This window comes from Anguilla anguilla, chromosome 6 (genome assembly GCF_013347855.1).
Source record: "Anguilla anguilla isolate fAngAng1 chromosome 6, fAngAng1.pri, whole genome shotgun sequence".
Lineage (NCBI taxonomy): Eukaryota > Metazoa > Chordata > Actinopteri > Anguilliformes > Anguillidae > Anguilla > Anguilla anguilla.
The window spans coordinates 28,968,459-28,988,931 of NC_049206.1; the positions used below are offsets into that span (position 1 = coordinate 28,968,459).

Consider the following 20,473-nt stretch of genomic DNA (forward strand, 5'->3'; position numbering starts at 1 on the left):
CTGAACCTAAACTGCATTTTTTCAGGTTGAAATACCACAAATATTAAGGCATATGCTTTGATTGTGAAAACATAATATTGCATACATACTGTCTCCGTGAGGAGGTACATTTTTTGCTTATAGTATAGTTAGTTACATTCTCAAAAGACAAATTGAGGGAATTGAGTCTGGAATAAACTATATATTTACTGTACATCTTATACAGTGGGCTCCAGAATTATTGGCACCCTTAATAAAAATGAAGAAAAAAGGCTGCATATAATAAATGACAGATAATAATCTATATATTATGTTCAAACATATGGGAAAACTATATACTTTTATTTTTTTTATTAAGTAATCAAATTGTTTCTGAAAACCATAGGTGCCATAATTATTGGCACCCCTAACAATTATTGTAAGTAAAATCAAACAAAATGAAATTGGCAATACAATTTTACTTAATTTAGGTACAGTTCAGTCTAAAGGAACTATTTTGTGTCATTCCATCACTTCCAGTTTCACTAGAGAATAAAAATGAGGTAACAAGCATAGAAAATCCCTTTGTCATCCATCAGCATGGGAAAAGCCAAATAACTGTCAATTCAGAAGAGACCGATGGTAATTTACCGCCACAAGTATGGTAATGGGTACAATAAAAGACATAAACGGTTAAACATACTACTTAGCACTGTAATGGGAATAATAAAAAGGTGTAAAACATATGGAATGGTTGCAAATTTGCCAGGAACAGGAAGCAAGTGCATGGTGTCCCCACAGACGGTGAGGAAGATGGTGAGGGAGGTCATTAATAACCCAAGGATCACTGTCTAAGAATTGCAGAGATTGGTTGGTTTCTTGTGGTCAACAAGTCTAAAAAAACATAAAATGGCACCTCCATACCAACTAACTCTTTGGAAGGGTGGCACGAAGACAGCCCTTACTGAGCACAATAAGCAAAACCAAGAATCTGGAGCTTGCCAAACCTCATTGGAATTATGACTGGAAGAGAGTGCTATTGTCAGATGAGACCAAAATTGAACATTTTGGCCATACACACCATCGACATGTCTGGCTGTAAAAGAGGAATGAATACAGGAGAAGCACCTCATATCTACTGTCAGATATGGAGGCGGGTCATTGATATTTTGTAGATGTTTTGCTGGCAGTGGTCCCAGGGCACTATTTTAGATCAATGGCACAATGAATTCAACAAAGTACCAGGAAATTCTGGCAGAAAATTTGGTTGTCTCTGCTAAGAAGCTAGGCGTTGGTCATAGGTAGACTGTCCAGCAGGACAGTGACTCCAAGCATACATCAAAATTTAAACAAAAATGCTTAAGTGAAATCAACATCCATGTTTTCCAATCTCAGTCTCCAGACTTAAATTCCATCAAAAACCTGTGGTCTGAACTGAAGAGGGGGGTCCGTAAGTGCAAACCCAAAGATATCAATGATTCTGAAAAGTTCTACATGGAGCAATGGTCAAAAATCTCTCCAAATGTGTTCTCTAACATTATCACAAATTATAGGAAAAGACTCGTGACTGTCATCTTTGCCAGGGGTGTTTTCACAAAGTATTAAACCAGGGGTGCCAATAATTGTGGAACCAGTTTTTTGGGGAAATATTTTTTTTATTTAAAAGATTTGAGACTTTGGTTGATTCCAATGAATCATTAATCAAGCACACTAGTTTACACGTTGGAAAATAAAGATTATGTCAATAACTATTATTTTTTAGTTTAGAATTTTTTAAAACATTTTTCGTGCGTATTTATCAAGGGTGCCAATAATTCTGGAGCCCACTGTAAATACGGTTGATGTTGTCCCTGTGAGCTGAGTGTAAAAATGACTTTCATGACTAAGCCAAATCGTTCAGTTACACGTAGCTAGTAGATCTCTCTCTCTTGCTTGCGCTGATAAATGGCAGATTTGTCTGTAGCTAGCTAGCTAGCAAGCTAGCTAATCACCAAAGTCTGTGGTCTTGGATGCTCATTTGTTCGGCTATGTTTGCTTGGATCAGGGGAGCCCAACTCTGTTCCTGGAGATCTACCTTCCAGGTGGTTTTCATTTCGACCTTACTTTGACTCAGGTGATTCTACTAATTAGCAGCTCAATGAGAGCTCTAGTTGTTGAGTAAGGTGTGCATTGTTAGTGCTGGAGTGAAAACCTACCGGACAGTAGATCTCCAGGAACAGGGTTGGGCAGCCCTGGCTTACAGTACATACTCTTAACATTTGCCTCATTACGCAGAGCTTTCATGTTTGATCAAAGAGTCAAGAGTAGTGTCAATGTCTTCGATTTGGCTGTCTGGTCTCAGTGAATTGTGGAGTTGGGGAAAGCAAACAATTTTAGTAACTAAATTTGAATGTAGTTCAGGTACTCATATTTTTTTCAAAAGTATCTGTATTCTGATTACAGTATTCTATTTTGTAACGGTAATGGATTAGTTCATTTGTTGTTGTATTTTAAATACGTAATGCTGTGTATTCCGGTACTGCCCTACTCTGCATTTCAAAATTTGTCCCTTTATAGCAGCATTAACATATACGTACTATGTGATACAGCATTTTGACATATACTAAACGTGTGGAGTCATCACAGTCAATGAGTGTGACTGCCAGCTGCAGCCTGTGGCGTTTCCTCTGCTGGACTTCTGAGTGTGATGGACGACATTGAGCAGTTATGAGTCATAGTGACTCCATGACTCATGCTTATTATACCCCGAAGCATCACACCAGCTCTGGTCTACAGATACAGACCAATAAGGCATAACCTTACTGGTTTCAGGGTTGCAAATTACAATGAGCTGGTCTCACAATACTTTGTACTTTGTACACAGGTCATGTAAAAAAGTTTATACTTATAATGTTCATCGTTTGTGTGATTCTATTTTTTACAGGCTTCGTCCTTGCAGAGCAAACTCAACCAGATCTTTGAGATCACAATCAGGTACGTTGTCTGATGCGCCAGTTTGTAAGATCCTAGAAATAAATATTTTGAGCAATTATTTGAGTTATGCAATACATTGCAAAGCACATAATATGTAAAATCAAGCACAATAAGTGCTGGGGTGGGAAATATGCCGATTATATTGTGATATAGTATTGTGATTAGAGGTGTCCCAGTTACCGATACCAATACATTTATGTTCTGGGAAGCAGGAAGGGTGATCTCTGCTGGTACATGTATTTTGTTTTATTTTTTTGGTATTGCTTTAGTTTTAGGTTTCTAATACCCATAGTTAATGAGGCCTTATTTTCCCATTTTATTTATTTTACATTTTGTATGCATGTTGTGTAAAGAGTGAATGTTATTGCATTTTTATTGAATTTTAAACCCTTGTCTTGATGGTCCATGTTTACTGCCAAAGATGGAATTCACAGACAGAAACTGGATGAATATGGTACACTAAAATAGGATTTACAGCCAGCCTAGTCTTGCATAGCCAGATCTCTACACTTCGTTTCAGCGCTGGAGGAAGGTCTGGCTCAACCCATTATCATTCCGGTATAGGGGGAAAAAACGCTCTGGCTGGTTTGTATTACTTAAACCAATCACAATTGTCTTGGGCGCCGCTAAGCCCAGGATGCAGCGACGGTGCCCTTGCAAAAACGGAGATAGCGGAAGGGGAGGAGAATTCCGACTGAAATAGTCGGCCAATGGCAGGCTTATACCCACAGTCTATATCCTGTGAGACTACTGTCAGCCTAATTAACCTGTTGGACAAAGTGGTGATACATTGTGCTGGTAATAAACTTAAACTGATGGACAGAATGTATAATGTTAATACACAGGAGTGATGAAGGCGCTTACCATTAAAATTGATTACAAAGTGTCACTTAACATCTGGCAAATAGTAAAACAGTCTTGAGCCTACACACCTGATACAACCACATGTGCTGGGGTAAAACATACGCAGTATGAAGGAAGAAATTCTCAGAAACTTGCATCTCTTAAAGAGTGCAGTGTTATTGATAGATTTTGGTTTGAGAGGCCTTTGAAGGAGTCCTATGATTGTCAATTAAGAAGACTGAACTTTGTAAGAGGAGCATTTCTTCACTCTAATAAAGGCTGCTCCATACTTTCCGCGTTCCGCATCTGCGGACGGCTGCACCAGGTTCCATTCATACTACAATTGAGGGTCCGCGTTGGTCTGGCATTCCATGCATGCGCAAATCCAGATCTACGCTCTGTTCCAGTTCCATTACCACAGAGTGAATTCGTAATTGAATGCGATGAAAATTTTCGGTTACGCTGACCTATAAAACGCTATTCCAAAAGCAAAATTAGACATGATATACATCGTTAGAAAGCTTATACTCTCACCTACTGAATAAATTAATTGTCAATAAAGCCATACTGTACTAAAAATGGCGACAACGCCGTAAACAACAGGTGTGGTATTACGCACAGCTATTTTTGGAGGAACCCAGGCATCATGAATGCGCGTGTATTTCACAAACAGATTGTCCAAGACTATATGTGACCACTCAGTCTAAAAAGGGACATCTCTACGCGTAAAACCAATGGGAAGGTTGTATATTTATTCAATATTTAGTCCCAGAAAGAATATTTTTATGAATGCCCAGCTAGACAATATAAATGTGGGTAATGGCGGATCTCCTCGCACAACTCTCTTCAAAACAAGCATCCATTAAATTTTGTTATCTGGAGCATGCTTAGTCGGCACGTTTGCTATGAGTACAGTCCACACGGTCACAAATTTTGGGCTGCGCGTGGACGTCCGCATATGTCATCCCTCCGGACATGGGCGAATGACGACATTTACGTCACGAGGACCAAAGGGGACCCTCGCGGACACGCAGACGCGGAAAGTATGAAGCAGCCTTAAAGTGAATTAGTAAGTTACAGTAGCAATGTGAGTGCGACTGTTTGGCTGATTAGCATGTCATTGCCATTGACCAGCTTGAAGTTATCCAGCTGCTTACAGCGATGATGTCACTGTACTGTCATGGGAGTCTCTTAAAAGCCTGGCTGATAGTCTACAATGGTTAAAGAGACTAACACTGAATAAGTGATAATGAAAAGTAAAACAAATAGGGGTCAGCAGGCTAACCAATGGCTGTGACAAGATCATCACAGGATCACAGAAGATCGTCATGCATGTGTACTTTGGAATGGGTCAACTCATGTTTTGGGCACATTACGCTGTGACATCTTCCACGCATGTAGTCACTGCAGTTTTAAGCATTTTTGCATATTTGGTTGGCAAGCTGTTGAATGTTCTTTTTTCATATGGCTCTATACCAGCTAAATTGCAGCCCATTTCTCAGCCATCTCAGTTCTGTTTTATAGCTGCATTTCTTTCTGAGGTATTTAGAAACAGAATGCATTTAAGTGTGTTTCTGCATATTCCTGCCTAGGCCTCCACCCAGCCCCTCGGGCACCATTACCGCAGGGTACGGACAAATGCAGAGCCGCTCGGTGCCCGTCTACGAAATGAAGTTCCCCGACCTGTGCGTGTACTAGTGAGGGGGGGGTGGGGGGCGGGAGAGGGACGGCGCCCGGCGGCCCTCCCCAACCCCAGCCCCAGCCGTTCCGGAGCGCAGGAGGCAGAGCCGGCTGAAACAGCGCCACCCCTGCCGCCGCCCCCCTCCGCCCCCGCGCTCCTTCAGACGAGGCCGAACTGACGCTCAGTCTCCACCCGCACTGTGACAAACCAAGCGGCTCGCCCTCTGACCCCGCCCGCCACCCAAAGGTCACCCGGACCCGTCACTGAACCCCCCCCCCCCACCCCCCTCTGCTCCTGCTCCCGCTGCTGCCGCCATCGCCACCTAAAGTCTGCACGGGCATGCTGCCCTGTCTTTCACTGTGTCCGCCCCGACATCGTAGAGGGAAGAAGACGAGGGGGAGAGAGAGGAGAATGTTGAACATCTGGGAAGTAACGGCATGCCTTCAAGACATACAGTTTTCAAGGGGAGAAACGCTGCTGGGATTTGGGCTGGACCTCCCACTCGTCACCACCGTGTCATCTGTACACACCATCGCGTTCAGTGTGCGTTAATTCTGGACAGAAAGTGCTGGAAGGAGGGCTGCTGGTTGATCACCTGCTAATGCAACAGAGGGGGTGCACTCACAGCCTTGAAGGGGTGTATTGTGAGCATTTCATTTTCTATTCAAATGCTTAATGTTGTCATGGTATCCAGTGATGCTGTTTTGAGGTAAAATAATAATAACAACTAAGATAGCCATACAAAAGTATAAAGACATTGAGCTAAGAGCAGACTGGGCTTTTTAGACGTTGTATGTTAAAAGAATTATTTTAAATTGTGTGTTGATCCCTGTTTTCTGTAGAAATCTGACATCGCAACTCCCTCTAAAAGAGGGAAAGAAGAAAAAACCCCATTACCCCGATGAGCAGAAATGTATTATTAAAAAGTGCAAGATGTCACAATATATTGTAAATTTTAATTCCACAGTATTGTATTTTCTCTTACTGTTTTAGAGATTTACTTGAAACGAATATCAAAGTTACACAGGCGATGTTAGACTCGTGTTTTAGATTTGAGTGAGGAAAAAAAACGGCACTACTATTCAAAAGTATGCAAACTCCAAATCCTTTCGCCTAGGGTTCCAAAACTAGCATCTGTGACAGAGAGCCAGTTCTTTAAAGCCTGTGAAGCACTTTTTTGTGTTTTGATGGAAAAAAAAAAAAAGATTTTTGGAATCTTATTTTGCTGTTTGACATCAGGAAGTGCATTGGTGCTAGTTCAGAGATATTTTTTCATAACACTTATGTGTTCGCTTTGCGTAGTAGTTTTTAAGAGGCGTGACAGACATTTAATTCACAGGTGGGTTTTTTTTTCACCAAAAATGGGAGTGCCTTACGTGGGACTCATAATTTATTACTTACAAATGATTGAAGAACACAGTATGGTCTCATTACTTTGAAACAAAGCCAGAAGGTTTTTCTTTTTAATTTTTTTTTTTTTTTTAAGATTATGTATTTTATGAATGTTTCAATTCGTGCATGTCTGTTGAAAATCTGGTGTAGCCGTGTTTTTGAATTTATGTAAGACCTTCACAAATGAGAAAGATGGTCAGTTATCTTTAGATGAACCTAGACATTGTTTCCTGTTTTAGTATGAGGTATTTAAAAGTACTCGTGCAGTCATACCTGAACATAGGTATATATCTATTTGTTTATGTAGATACTTTTTTTGCGTGCTCATATATACTTGTATACAGTGAGATCCAAAATATTTGGGAGAAAGGCATTTTTCACTGATTTGTCTCTGCACTGCACAATTTTAAATTTGTTAATCAAACAATTCACGTGCACATTCTTGGCTTTCATTTAAGGATACTTTTTATACACCATGTAGAAATAAAAGTACTTCTTGTACACAGCCCTTCATTTCACAGCAACGTAATTTTTGGCAAATATGATGCTATGAAAATGAAAGTAGTCTTATTTAATACTTAAAGTCACATATCCTTTGTATGCAATGACTGCTTGAAGTCTGTGACCCATAAACTTCTCCAGGTATAGGATATCTTCTCTGATGATGCTATGTCAGGCCTGTCCTGCAGCTATCTTTTTGTTCCTGTTTGTTTTGGTGGCTAGTTGCCTTAAGTTTTCTCTTCATCATATGAAACACATGTGCAGTTGGATGCAGATCACTCTGATGTAAGTGGATCTTGATCTCTTCTGTCCACAAGACCTTTTTTGCGGACAGGCCCTCTGCAGGCTCTTTTAGGTACTTTTTTTTCAGTAAACTGTACCTTGGCCATCCAGTTTTTGCAGCCACCTTGTGGTCTGCATCTTACAGTGTAGCCACTGTAGATCTGTTCGTGAAGTCTTCTGCAGGTGGTAGTCATGGACACATCCACGCCTGCCTCCTGAAGAATGTTTCTGATCTGTCAGAAGGGTGTTTGGGGGTTTTTCTTCATTATGGGGAGAATTCTTCGGTCATCGGCTGTAGAGATCTTCCTTGGCCTATCAAGCCCTTTGCAATTACTGAGCTCACCCGTGCTCTCTCTCCTCTCAACAGCTGCTTTTGGTGAGGTTAAGATTTGGCCTATGTCTGACTGTTTTTTTTTTCTTTTCTTATTTCTCAGCCTGATAATTGCTTCCTTGACTTTCATTGGCACAACTCTCGTCCTTATGTTGACAAATGCCAATAAAAGACTCCAAAGCCAGTGAAAAGCCAAGAATCAAGACAAAATACTAACAGCTGTCTCATACCTGCATAAGGAAGTAATTTAACACACCTAACAAATCAGAAACACCTATGAAGCCATTTGTCCCAAACATTATGGTGCCTGGAAATGGGCAGCCATGTGTAATTTCTACCGTGTTAAAGTTGAGTGTGAATTTTAACCACATGCATATTGTGACAGATAGCAAATATAAATTGTGGAGTAGATAGCCAAATCAAAGAAAACTGTCTTTGTCCCAATAATTATGGAGCTCACTATATATATATATATAATTCTGGATTGCACTGATTAACAACAGGAGAATCTGCTTGTTAAATGTAAACCCCTACCCAGGAAATCCTGCTGAAACTAAACAGCATGAGTAGGCAAAGTCTGATTCTAGTTCTGAAAAGAAAGAACTTGAAAGGAGACGCAAGGTCATGGAGTTGACAAAATAAGTGTCCAGTAGAGGGCGACGTCCGATGGGATTTAGACAGCATGCGTTGGAAATATAGGCGGATCACGTAGGCCAATACCCCATCAGCAGTTAACATTTCTTCTGCTCTTGGAACCGTACCCGTTAAACATCGTGTCCCCAGATAGTGCCATCACACGCCATGCCTTTCTCTATAGTGCTTTACACGTGAAATCTGCAGTCCACGATGGAGATGATAGCGTCTAGACTATAGATGCAGATTCCGCCATAAATATTTCCACTATACTATCATCTCTGCTTATGTCCCCAGTGATACACATTTTATGGTTATAACATTAGCTACATTTCCGCTAGCGCGATTTTTTTGTGGCTTTAAAACGTAAAAATTAGATTCTCTGTAAAGTAGGCTCATTCCAAATTGAAAGTTCGGGAACATTTTCAATGACTTGCGTAACAGCTTCTGAGGCAAATGGAAATGGCTGAAATTTGCACAAAACAGACCGCCATGAAAAAGAACCAGTTCCATTTGCAAATGATTAATTGGGACCCGACTGCAAGGCACAAGACTTGCTCAGATCGTGCAGGCCTTGCGCCGCATTTCCCGATAAAATGCAACTTGAAACCGAGTGGTGACAGGTTTAGCGTGCTAGTTTGCTAAATTAGCTTTTTATTCTAATGGAAACGTAACTCTGTTCATTTTACATAAAATACTAAGCAATAAACTCATTTGTTGGTTGTCTTTCATCTGTCTTGTCCGCCTGTCTTTCCGTTAAAGCATTGGGTCCTCGTGCCGTGCGTTTACACCAAATGTGACGTTCTAAATTCATTGCATCGTTTGACGTAATTAACAGAAAAATCAAAACCCTGTTAAATTCATGGCAGTCGTTGCTGCAACTCGGTAGCATACCAAAAAGGCTTCTGGAGACTGAAGTGACCTAGTTCAATGTGTGCCGTAGTCTGCATGGTTGTACACCCATGCGTTTTCACGCATGTTGTATGTATTTCATATTTTTACGATTTATGATTTCATTATATGCGGTTGATTGGGCCAGTGTTTGTGGTGGTGTTTTGTGACGGCCGCATGGGCAGCCCTGTTCCCCGGAGACCAAATCAAACAAAGCTTACATGACGTGTCCAAGGCCCTCTCGCACTGTGGGTGAAGCCATTCTAGACTTAGACCCTTGCCCGGTCTCAGTGCTATATAATTTTATCTACTCAGATGTATTTTGTTCTCTCTTCGTTTCACTCAATCTTTGAAATTACAACTGAACCCTTTACTGTGTTTATGTCATTATTCTTTTTTGAATATAATTGTGAATCTCACACTTTGTGTCTTTGATTTCACAGTGTAGTTGTTTAAATTACCCTAGATTTCATTCAGGAGTGGTGAGCCATAATACATCAATTTTGTGGAGCTGCATTTAAGATTCCTAAAGTTAAAAAAACCTTGATGCAGAGCCTCCATTTAAGTTCAGAATAAAGTTTTACCTTACTTATAAGTGTGCATTCAAACTCTTGAATAAATTGTTTCATTTCCTCTGCGTTTTAGAAATGAAGTGAAATTGTTTGCCTGGTGCAGTGGAGCTATTGCCTGGGCACAACTGCATCAAGTTGCAGTAATGTCTAAATGTTCACTCCAGTAGCCTATGTACCAGCATCTTAAAAATCATTTTTATAAATGTGAAAAATAAGGGCAAAATGACTTCCAGGGATGAATGGATTTCCCTGTCTGAGAGCTCACTAGCATCAATTATGAGGTTTGCAATTCTGCATTAGGAATTTCACAATTCACACACTCCAAATGATTATCGGATCTTCTTCTCCCCCCCCCCCCCCCCCCCCCTATCGTAACATTGATAATTTAATCACTTGTCCAGGGGAGCTTTGACACATGGAAGTCCACCTAGAAATCTTTGGAACTGTTTCATCTCTGAAAAGTATGTACCTTTAATAGTACAAGGATAGATGAGTCGTTCAGTGTCTTACAGTTTCAATTTATCATTAATGTGAATACTCTTGAAAGAACAGAAAGGCCATGTGAGATTTGAATGCTTGACTGGAAGCAGAGCAATGGAAATGTCTCTGGAGAACTGGAAGCTGCCTGTAATTCATGATTTAACAGAGTGTTTGAATGAATTTGTATACATGAATTTAAATGTATCTGTGGAATTGCATTTAAGTGATGGATATTGAGCAGTACAACTACAGGGACATGTAATTAAAAAAACACATCAAACCATACATTCCTTAGGTAAAAGAAACTCTCGGATGTGCTGTATTTTGTTGTTCATGTTAACCATTGTATAAGCGCTGTCTGTTCCCTTCGTTTACGAGCATATGATTAACCCTACCCTGTCTTTCATTGTACACAATTTATCATCTGTTATGCAATTTGTTCCCTTGTTAAGACTAACAATTAAATACACCATTTTGTGTCCCAAAATGTGCTTTATGTCATTGTGTATATTTAAGATTTGGGGAAGAGTTTTAATGTTGTGCAGAATATCAAGGTTTTTCTTCCCTTATAGTGGCTGTGCTTTTTACTGTGTGGATTTCACCCAGTCTGTACCTTTATCTCATGACTGAACATCATTATCTTCAAAAAGTCTTGGTGTATGCATATGCATAGGACTGCTAACTGTGACCCGGTCATAATACATGTTAGAGAAAATGTTTTAAATTGAATTTCACTGCAGCAAGCAGCACCAAAAACAGGAGGTACTGTGAGGCATTCTATAGCATAATCTCCTCAGCTTTTTTTCACTTCCAGAGAATTTAATCCAAAAAAACCACGGAGAAGGAATCTAAAGTCGCTTTTCCACCGCATGGTACCAGCTCAACTCGACTTGACGAGACAAATACAGGTTTTCCATATTTACTAAGATGCCACACTGGAGGTTTACGCTAGTCAAATGAGAGACAAGCGGCACCCTAAAATTTGCATGTTTGGGCTAATACAGCTGTATTTTAGGGTGTTCTGATGTTAGACTGCAAAAATCTGGGAGGAGAGAATGGACATTTATGCATATGACCTGCTACTGCTCATTTGTCATAACTGGTGGCTGTTGCTGCAAATGTAATTGTGGCTATTTTTTAACATCTGGGAAAAGCAGGTGTTAACTTTCAGGCACAAAATTGGCATTGCACTTCGTAACTTACCATGAAATCAGTTGTGGGACATTCAAAATAGATGAGGAAAGCTGCTTTTGTTTGTTTCTTAACACCCAGGTAAGCTATTACAAAGCATAGCCTACCCTACAGACAAATCTGGTGTATACTTATTATAAATGCCTGTGACCAGGTGGTTTTTATAATACGCATGTACTTTTTCTTTAATCACTTGGAGCATCCAGAAGAGGCTATGACAATGCAGCAGGCAAATTAGCTGCACACATTTAACATCTATTTATTATCTATTCCCAGCTTATCCTGGTCAGGGTCGCGGGGGGTGCTGGAACCTATCTCAGCGTGCATTGGGGGAGAGGCAGGAATACACCCTGGACAGGCCGCCAATCTATCGCAGGGCACACACACCATTCACTCACACACTCATATCTCTGGGCAATTAGCCTACCTGCATGTCTTTTGACTGTGGGAGGAAGGACACGGGCAGAACATGTGAAGTCCGCACCGAAAAGCCCAGGCTGGGTCTTGAGCTCACGTGTGCGTGAGGCAACAGCGACCTACACACTGCACCACCGTGCCGCTTCTACATTTAACATTAAACACTGAACTAACTTAAAAAGTCATGATAAAGTCATGATACTCATAAAGATAGGTAAAAAACAATTCTTTAATAAATATTAAACACCATTTAAAATGCCTAAAGTCTTCCCAAAAGAACAGTACATGTAAATGATTTTCAACGCTATCTACTGACCCTAATCTCCTGATCTGAAACCCTCTCCATGACCTCCCTGGGTACCAACTCTCTCGTTTTCTCTTTAGATGGCATTCTGTGAACATATAACAGAATAAAAGCATGTTGTTTGTTATAGCAACTCCTAGGTAGCATAATTGTAACAGCTGTTACATTTATACAGACAAGGATATCATGTTTTTCAGTCATCTGGCATCTAATTCCAGCTAAAATACACTCCATTTCAAGGACAGGTGTATGATGTATGATTGGATTGGATTGTAAATAAAAATAAAGCCCTATATTTAAAAATGACTTCTTCAACAGAGTTTTACTTCGCTTGGTCAAAAACACTTTTTATTTCCCACAAAGGTTATCACAATACTCTTTTTGTTTGTGACAGGGCCGGCCCTAGGATTTTGGTGGCCCTAAACCAATTTGTCGATTGCGTTCGGGGGGAGGGGGGGGTTTGCGCTGTTGGATTCTGTCGAGAGAGGGGGGGGGTTCTCTTGGTAAAATCCTTCTTACATTACATTGTTATGAAATGTTCTGTTGCCATTCCATTTAAATTTTAAACTGCTAGTTCCGCGATAGGGGATGAATAACGTAATTACGAAAATAACGGTATTTACCTTAGATAAACATTGGATCGTGTGGCCCCCCCTTGTGGTCATGTGCCCCCCCTCCCCCCCCCAGCGGCTGTGGCCCTAAACAACCACATAGACCGTTTATGCCACAGGCCGGCCCTGGTTTGGGAGGTGGTAGAGGACTGCATTGCACAGGTACAAACCTGAACTAGCTATGGTAGCCGCATTGTATGTTATGTTATTGACGTGTTAAATTTTTGACCGTGTTATATTTATCTAGTGTTACATTTATGGCGACTTCCCCATATTTACTGTATGCTATTCCCTCCCTTACAACTTTTCTTTTCACTGGAACAACACCACATGACTACAGTTCTGGAATGTGTTTAGTGGTTTCACAAACCAATATGTTGTGATTTAAATGAACTCACTGCGGCTGTGCTCATTTACATAACCAGTCTTAGTAAATACCCAGCTATATTGAAAACACACGGCAATGCATAATTCTGTGGCCCTGATAGTAATTTGCGTTATGCTTAGTAAATATGGCCCATGATGTATTAATGTATACTATATTTTTGGCTGTCTCAGGAGGTGCTGGTTGATTCTTTGTTTAATTGAAGTAATAGGGCTACAATATGTTTTTAGCATTCCAGCATGCAACTAAAAATCAATCTGGCCAAGTTTAGCGTTCTAACCATACATATTTCTAATTTCCATTGCTCAACAGAAAAAGAAAAACTAAGAAATGCCTTGCATTGGGTTGTCAGCATCACAGATAATAAATCAGAACAATATTTTTAAGTTTGCAACAAAGTACCATCTTTTAATGTTTCATTCATTTACAATATAGTACATGTCAATACAAAATAAAAAATGCTTTCCATTTTAAATCTCCCTTTCCTCACCACCTTCCCCAGTTAAAAGCAGGTTTATGTACACTATTCAGAAGTTATGTGTCACTACGTTGTAAAAGCAAAGTAGTTGCTGGTAATAAAGCATCTCCTTTGAGCAAAGTGTTTTCTCAAAACAAATCAGAAAGTTGACTACCTGATGGGTAAAGACAGGAAGTGGGAGCAGAGGTGGCAGAACTTTAATTTTAGCATTTCAATCTCACGTAACCATCCCTCCCTCCCTCCTTTCCTTCCTTCCTTCCTTCCTTCCTCCCTCCCTCCCTCTCACCCACTGGAGTGTCTTCACTGAGCTTTCTTCTGTTGGCCGTCCTTGATGATGACGTTTTTAAAGAGAGTCAGCAGGGGTTTTTGGCTTCGCTCGCCCCAGGGCTTCATGAAGCCACCGTAGCGTTTGCTGGCCGGCGGCCCGTTCCAGCGGAAGTGCTTCATCTTGTAGGTGCTGTCCTTCTTGGTCTGGAGGGTGAGCTGTGGGTGTTCCTCGGCCACGCCCTCTTCTTCCGGAGCGTAGTCCCAGTCGCCCAGGAGCTCTCGCCTCATCTCGGCCGGGTAGGCCTCGGACGACTCCTCCTCCATGCCACTGGGGAAGACCTTGATTGGCCGACGCTTGCGCCCGACCGGCTTTCCCCAGCGGAAGTGCTCCATGGAGTAGGAGCGCTTGTCCTCGTGCCGAGGCTCGCGCCCCTGCTCGTCCGCCTCCGGGCCCTCCTGCATGCTGGACACCATAGGGAGCAGGAATCCCAGCATGCCCTCTTCCCCCTCCGTTTCCATGGTGCTGGAGGCACGCCGACCTGCTGTCAGTTCAGACTTGCACAGGCGTATGCATTCCTGCCAGTCAAAGGGAAGTATTACAGGTTGGGGGCAATGCAGGGCTTCATTCAACATGAGCAAAGCTTAGCTAATTTTATTTTATAAACTGAAATAGATTTCTGTAGCTATGGTGGCTTGTGACTGTGTGACACACTTGCTGCTTCTGGTTATATCTGTGACTGTAGTACCCCTCTACACCCACAAAACAGGAGAAAATACTCAATCTCAAAAATTGTTGCAGAGCACTGCAAACTGTAGAGTGGCCATTGCGTTAAAGGGGAACCATAGCATAATGGAACAAAAACCTTAAATATACGCCTGATCTTTGGGAAATAATTCAGTAATGGTGATTACCCAGCTAACACAAAACATTTCAAAAAATGAAAGTATTGTACCAATATCAATAATTTATTTGTTATGATTTTAAATGTCACAGAAAAAATGTTCAAGCCACGCGAAATGTTACATGTTACATGGTCAGTTCCCTAATGACTATCATTCGCTGTGAGGATGTCATGAATAAAACATGGGCGTCAGTCAAATTTTAAGATTGTTCCTTTGGGAACCAAACATTGTTAGCAGAGTTGGCTACTGGGAATGGAATGAGGTTTGCACTCACCAGCATGTTCTCCTCAGAGCTGAGATCTTTGCAATGTGAGTGTGCCCAGCACTGACCGCTCACCTCTGAACAAAACGCACACAGCACAGCCAGTGCCAGCATCCAGGCCGGACACAGCATCTTCACACTCTGCAGTCACTGTAATACAGGCCAGCCCTTATTACCACAGCATCTTCACACTCTGCAGTCACTGTAATACAGGCCAGCCCTTAATACCACAGCATCCTCACACTCTGCAGTCACTGTAATACAGCCCAGCCCTTATTACCACAGCATCTTCACACTCTGCAGTCACTGTAATACAGGCCAGCCCTTAATACCACAGCATCTTCACACTCTGCAGTCACTGTAACAGGCCAGCCCTTAATACCACACCATCTTCACACTCTGCAGTCACTGTAATACAGGCCAGCCCTTAATACCACACCATCTTCACACTCTGCAGTCACTGTAATACAGGCCAGCCCTTAATACCACACCATCTTCACACTCTGCAATCACTGTAATACATGTATTACATGAGGCCACAGTCAAATGTTTTCACCAAGAATACAGGTGTAGTCTGCAGCTGTGAGCTGCGGGGCAAGTAGGCCTACAGCCCAGTACACGGTGACATAATGTAAAATGGGGCTGTACGATTTATATAGTTACTGGATATTTTAATGCCTCATATTTCTGCACGGCAGCATTAGACAGAGGACATACTTCTTCAGATTAACATTCTGCTAATCTGAGGAAGTGTATGTTGTGTCATCGTGCACACATCCATTTGAATCCCTTTTAAGCCAGAATATTTTTTAAATTTTGAATAGCGATTCGGCTAGGCCTACTGCACGGGTGAAACTGCAGTGCTATATTTTGAACTAAAATAAAACATCTCATGCCTTATTGGTGAGATGCAGCTGAAGGAGCATTCCGTTCTTTTATGCCTGAATGGCGGACCTGAATGCCATGCCGTAAAGTGTGAACCAAGTGTATAAATTTGGTGAAGTGACCCTGAGGTATTGATAGCCGCATTGAGCTGTTTTCAAAGCTTCTATTTGTGCTCTTCCTCCCGGTTGTAATGAATGATTCCACCGCAGCGCTGATGACACAAACTGTGCAGGTGGTAACAATACCCCGTGTGAGCTCCATTCTTCCCCCAACCCACACAAGCACCTTTCTCTGGAGGTGCGTGTGAGTGTGGTGTAGCTTCAGCTTTGCGTGCCGTCTACCCAAGATAACCACAAATGTTGCAAGTTCTAGTCTCCAAAATATTTCAGTTAATCTAGTGCAGCGGTTCCCAGACCTTCTTAGCCATGTACACAATTAACTAATAAACACAGTTCATCTGACCCACCTAAATATATAGTAGTATAGAACATATGCTAAAGTAAGGAATTATTTGTTTGTACATGTTGAAAATAAATGTATGTGTAAAGTATCTAAATATTGCAGTGTTTAATCTGAATTTTATCCCACCTCTCCTCTTTCCACGACCCAGCACAGTCTGGGGACCACTGAGCCCCGAAGTTCAGAAAAATGTTTTTTAATTTTTTTTTTTTATTTTATTTTCAGGGAACGAAGTGTCAATATATGCAAACAAGATGTTATTTGTGCAAACAAGATCTTACGGCTTGTTTGGGAACATGTCATTATCATGTTGGAACACGATCCATATGTTGTGGGAACAAGATACATATGTTCTGGGAACATGCTATTAGAGTGTGTGAACAAGATAATATTTAACAATGTAAATGAATGGCAGCGCTAAGGGGGGCAAGCTGGGGCTATAGCCCCCATCACAAATCTGAGTTGCACAGACACAGCCATCCCCCCCAAGCATTTTCTTACAATTTTACTATTTGCTTGAACGGCATAAATTGTCAGCACCATAGGAGTCATTTCCAAGGTGGACGTGTCCCCAGCCAATGTCTGTCCCTCACAATGTTACATTGACACAAATGCATAGACGTGCCTGTATTATAGTCCATTTAGTAGGTTATATATAGAAATCAGTGGAAGGGATAACAATGTTGCTACATTTAGCTACATAGCTGAAAAACACAGCTGCAGATTTCCCTGCTGGGTGTTCTGTTCATTTTCATGATTAAATTTTCTTGGGCACACAACTTGTTCCCACAACATATGGATCTTGTTCTCTTATGATAAATTGTTCCCACCGCAGAAGATCTTGTTTGCACATGTTAATAATGTCCCCGCAAGATTACAAAAAAAAAAAAACATATTTTTGAACTTCAGGGGTTCTGTAGGGACCCACTGACCTCGTGGGTTATATTCACTAATGGAATGACAAAAAGCAGCATTATCTGTCTGATGCAAAGGAAAAAAAAGTTGTGAGTTAAAACCTCCCTTTAATATACTGTAGTGAACCTGAACACACTGAATATAACAATGTACTAAAGACAGCTACAGAATATTCTGTTTACTATTCTTTTTTCTAACCTCTTGGTAAAATAAGGACAAGAAAGATTGTGCATATTTTCTGAAATTAAATGTTTAGATTTAGTATAATCTCTTGAGTAACTATATTCACATAAAATATTCTATACTTATAATTCTATACTTTTAATAAAATCTATAAATTATCACAGTTTAAAAGAAAATGCCAGAATATTAAGAAAATGTAGATTTTACTCTAAATGTGTGAATTTCAAAGAAATAGTTGAATATGGAAATATTAAACTTAGTCTTCAGTAAGTTAAACATTATGGATGTTCTGACCAGGGTTCTACAGTGCTCCCATTTCAGTAAGATTTGCTCTTGAAAATTGATTTGTGCAAACTGGAAAAATATCGTATGAACACTTCTACTAATTGGCATGCTTTAGCATACTCCTAGATTTTTCAACTTACTAATGTTGGTGTAAAGTCCTGCTGATGCATGCTTTGAGAATAAATGTAATAGATCATAGATAATGCATGACAAGGCTATTTTCTCCAATTCGGTTTAGTAGATTAAATGTTTATTTATATGAATAAATGGCCATTGCCACAGACAGACTATGGGAACAACTGAATAAAAAACACAGATCTATTCTTGTTTTTTAGAAGACCTGTTGAAAATGCAGACAGTAACCTAAATTGCCTACTCATTCATTAAGCGGATTACTGAGATCAGTAATTTGTAGGTTTTTTTTGTTAATACTCTTCGTACAATCAATGAAATGTCGTGTTCTGATAAAAGCTTAATGTTCCTTACCTGATGCCAAGCGTCTCGACTCCTCTTCTCTCTTCTCTTCCTGCCACTGGTCTTTTTCCACTCTCTTTTTTCGCTCTGAACAGTTGTCTCTGTTTGTGTGACTCGACTGCCTGCTTCCCAAAGTGTCTTCCTTTTTATGCTCATACCTGCGTGATAGTCCTTCAAGGACAATAGTTGTGAGGTAAGTTCCTTTGTGCCTGCCAAGATCCGGTGAGGGTGCAAATAGAAATCTCAGAGCGTTATTGGAAGAGACAATGACCTTCCTCCCCCCCCTCCCCTATGACAGAACTGGCAGAAGGATGGACTATCAAGTAGGTGCTATCGGTTCAATGCGAGAGCATCTTTCCTGTGATAATTTCAGTTTAATTACTGTGCTGAAATATGATCGCAAGTTCTTCGGCACCTCCATTGTGAGTGGAGAACTGGGAAGCCTGTGGAACAGATTGGGACCACCTGGATGGTCTAGCTGTGTCCGCGAGATTAAAGCCATGACAGGTGGTTTTTCGAACTGAGAATGGAAAATAAATGTGGACAAAAGACATTTCGTTATTGATTGAAATGGGGTTCACGTATCCCCTTCTGATGAAAATGATTTTTTTTTTTTTTTACCCATTTCTCGTGTGCCTCAATGGTGATCAGAGAATAAATGAGATTTTTTTTTTCCTTAATGGCCTTTCAGGTTATTATATTGAGTTTTAAAAAAAGCTTGGCATTTGTTCCCAAGACTTGTTTAATTATTATTATCTTCATTGATTGCAATGAAAAAACATGATGAAGAGAAACCAGTACCAAATCATTAGCTTCACATGTTTGAATCTTTGGAGCTAAAAAGATTTAGCTTTAGCAGCCTCCTGTCTGCCATAGAAATGCAAAATGTATAAAATACAGTATGCCTTAGGTGATTATATTGGTGATTATACATTGTCATTTTGTAAAAAAAAATTTTACTCAAAGGTTCCTTTTCTACAGTATGGTTGTTTACACTACTTCAAATTCATTTGAGATGTATATTTCACGGGTACAGAAGATGCACATATGCTACTTTTAACCCATGTAAGCAACTTTTTTCAGTCTCAATTACTTTTATAAATCAAATTTGCTAAAAATAGTTAATGCTGTATTTTTTAAAAAAAATCATAAAACATTGCTATGTATGCTATTGGACCAGCACCTACTGTATATGCTTAACTTCAGTGAGCATATGGAGATGTTAGGGAAAGGATGAAGAGGTATTGCATGTGGTTTTGAGTGCCCATTCATCATTCGAGCATTAGAGATGGGGAACATCACACACCAACTTCAAAGCCTGTTCTGGTGAAAGGAAAATGAAAATGGGAAATAAGATTTCTGCCCGGTGTAACCAATAGTCTTCCACGGGCACAGACGCTGGTTGTCTGAGCACCTGCCCCTTTTGCTCCAAGTGCCCAATATGCCCCTTTGATTTCATTAACAAAAACAATTATATTTGTTTCATTATTGTTGCTGTAATTAATTTTCATTCTTTCATTTTGACAAAATATATTCTGTATGATAACTGGGTGATGGTGTGCCCTTTTCTTCCTTAGTGCACCTTCCCTTAGGACGTCTCTACAGGGTCCCTGGCCTTCCTAAAATGTAAAACCTTTGTTCATTTTTCAGTTTTATAATCTTATTTTAATATTTATGTTTACTTTTAGGCTTTTAGTAGATGTTCTTAAGCAGAGTGACTTCCGTAAGTTCAGTGCTGATGCTAAGTCGTCATGGTCTTAACTGATAGTAACAGTCAATTCATAATCCTATAACATAAAGTTAGATCCTGTAGTAAGTGCAAGAAGGAAATAATGTAGAATAATTATGAAGCAAATGTGTATGGTAATGTAGTTTTAGATAGGTAGGGCTAGTTAACCCATGCATCCATGGTATTTA

General features: G+C 40.4%; 2 protein-coding genes across 4 annotated transcripts in view; one reads left to right on the forward strand and one right to left on the reverse strand.

The window, feature by feature from the left end:
• efr3ba (EFR3 homolog Ba (S. cerevisiae)) overlaps nucleotides 1-11,024 on the forward strand; it is a 67,953-nt gene extending 56,929 nt beyond the window's left edge. Inside the window, exons 23-24 of one of the 2 annotated variants that reach the window (XM_035422550.1) lie at nucleotides 2,882-2,931; nucleotides 5,367-11,024. In XM_035422550.1, the coding sequence (XP_035278441.1) occupies nucleotides 2,882-2,931; nucleotides 5,367-5,472 (156 nt within the window). In that variant the 3' untranslated portion in view covers nucleotides 5,473-11,024. The remainder of the gene's footprint in view (nucleotides 1-2,881; nucleotides 2,932-5,366) is intronic. The other variant, XM_035422549.1, reaches the window with a different exon arrangement.
• A 2,770-nt stretch (nucleotides 11,025-13,794) lies between these two features.
• Nucleotides 13,795-18,744, reverse strand: pomca (proopiomelanocortin a). Of its 2 annotated transcripts, XM_035421303.1 has the most exons (3): nucleotides 18,569-18,744; nucleotides 15,368-15,505; nucleotides 13,797-14,766 (listed from the first exon to the last, which is right to left on the reverse strand). In XM_035421303.1, exons 2-3 carry the CDS (start codon nucleotides 15,485-15,487, stop codon nucleotides 14,224-14,226), a joined length of 663 nt encoding a protein of 220 aa, XP_035277194.1. In that variant the 5' UTR covers nucleotides 15,488-15,505; nucleotides 18,569-18,744; the 3' UTR covers nucleotides 13,797-14,223. The 2 variants fall into 2 exon arrangements, with proteins under 2 accessions (XP_035277195.1, XP_035277194.1); XM_035421304.1 differs by lacking the exon at nucleotides 18,569-18,744 and having other exon boundaries at nucleotides 13,795-14,766; nucleotides 15,368-15,502.
• Between the last annotated feature and the right edge of the window lie 1,729 nt (nucleotides 18,745-20,473).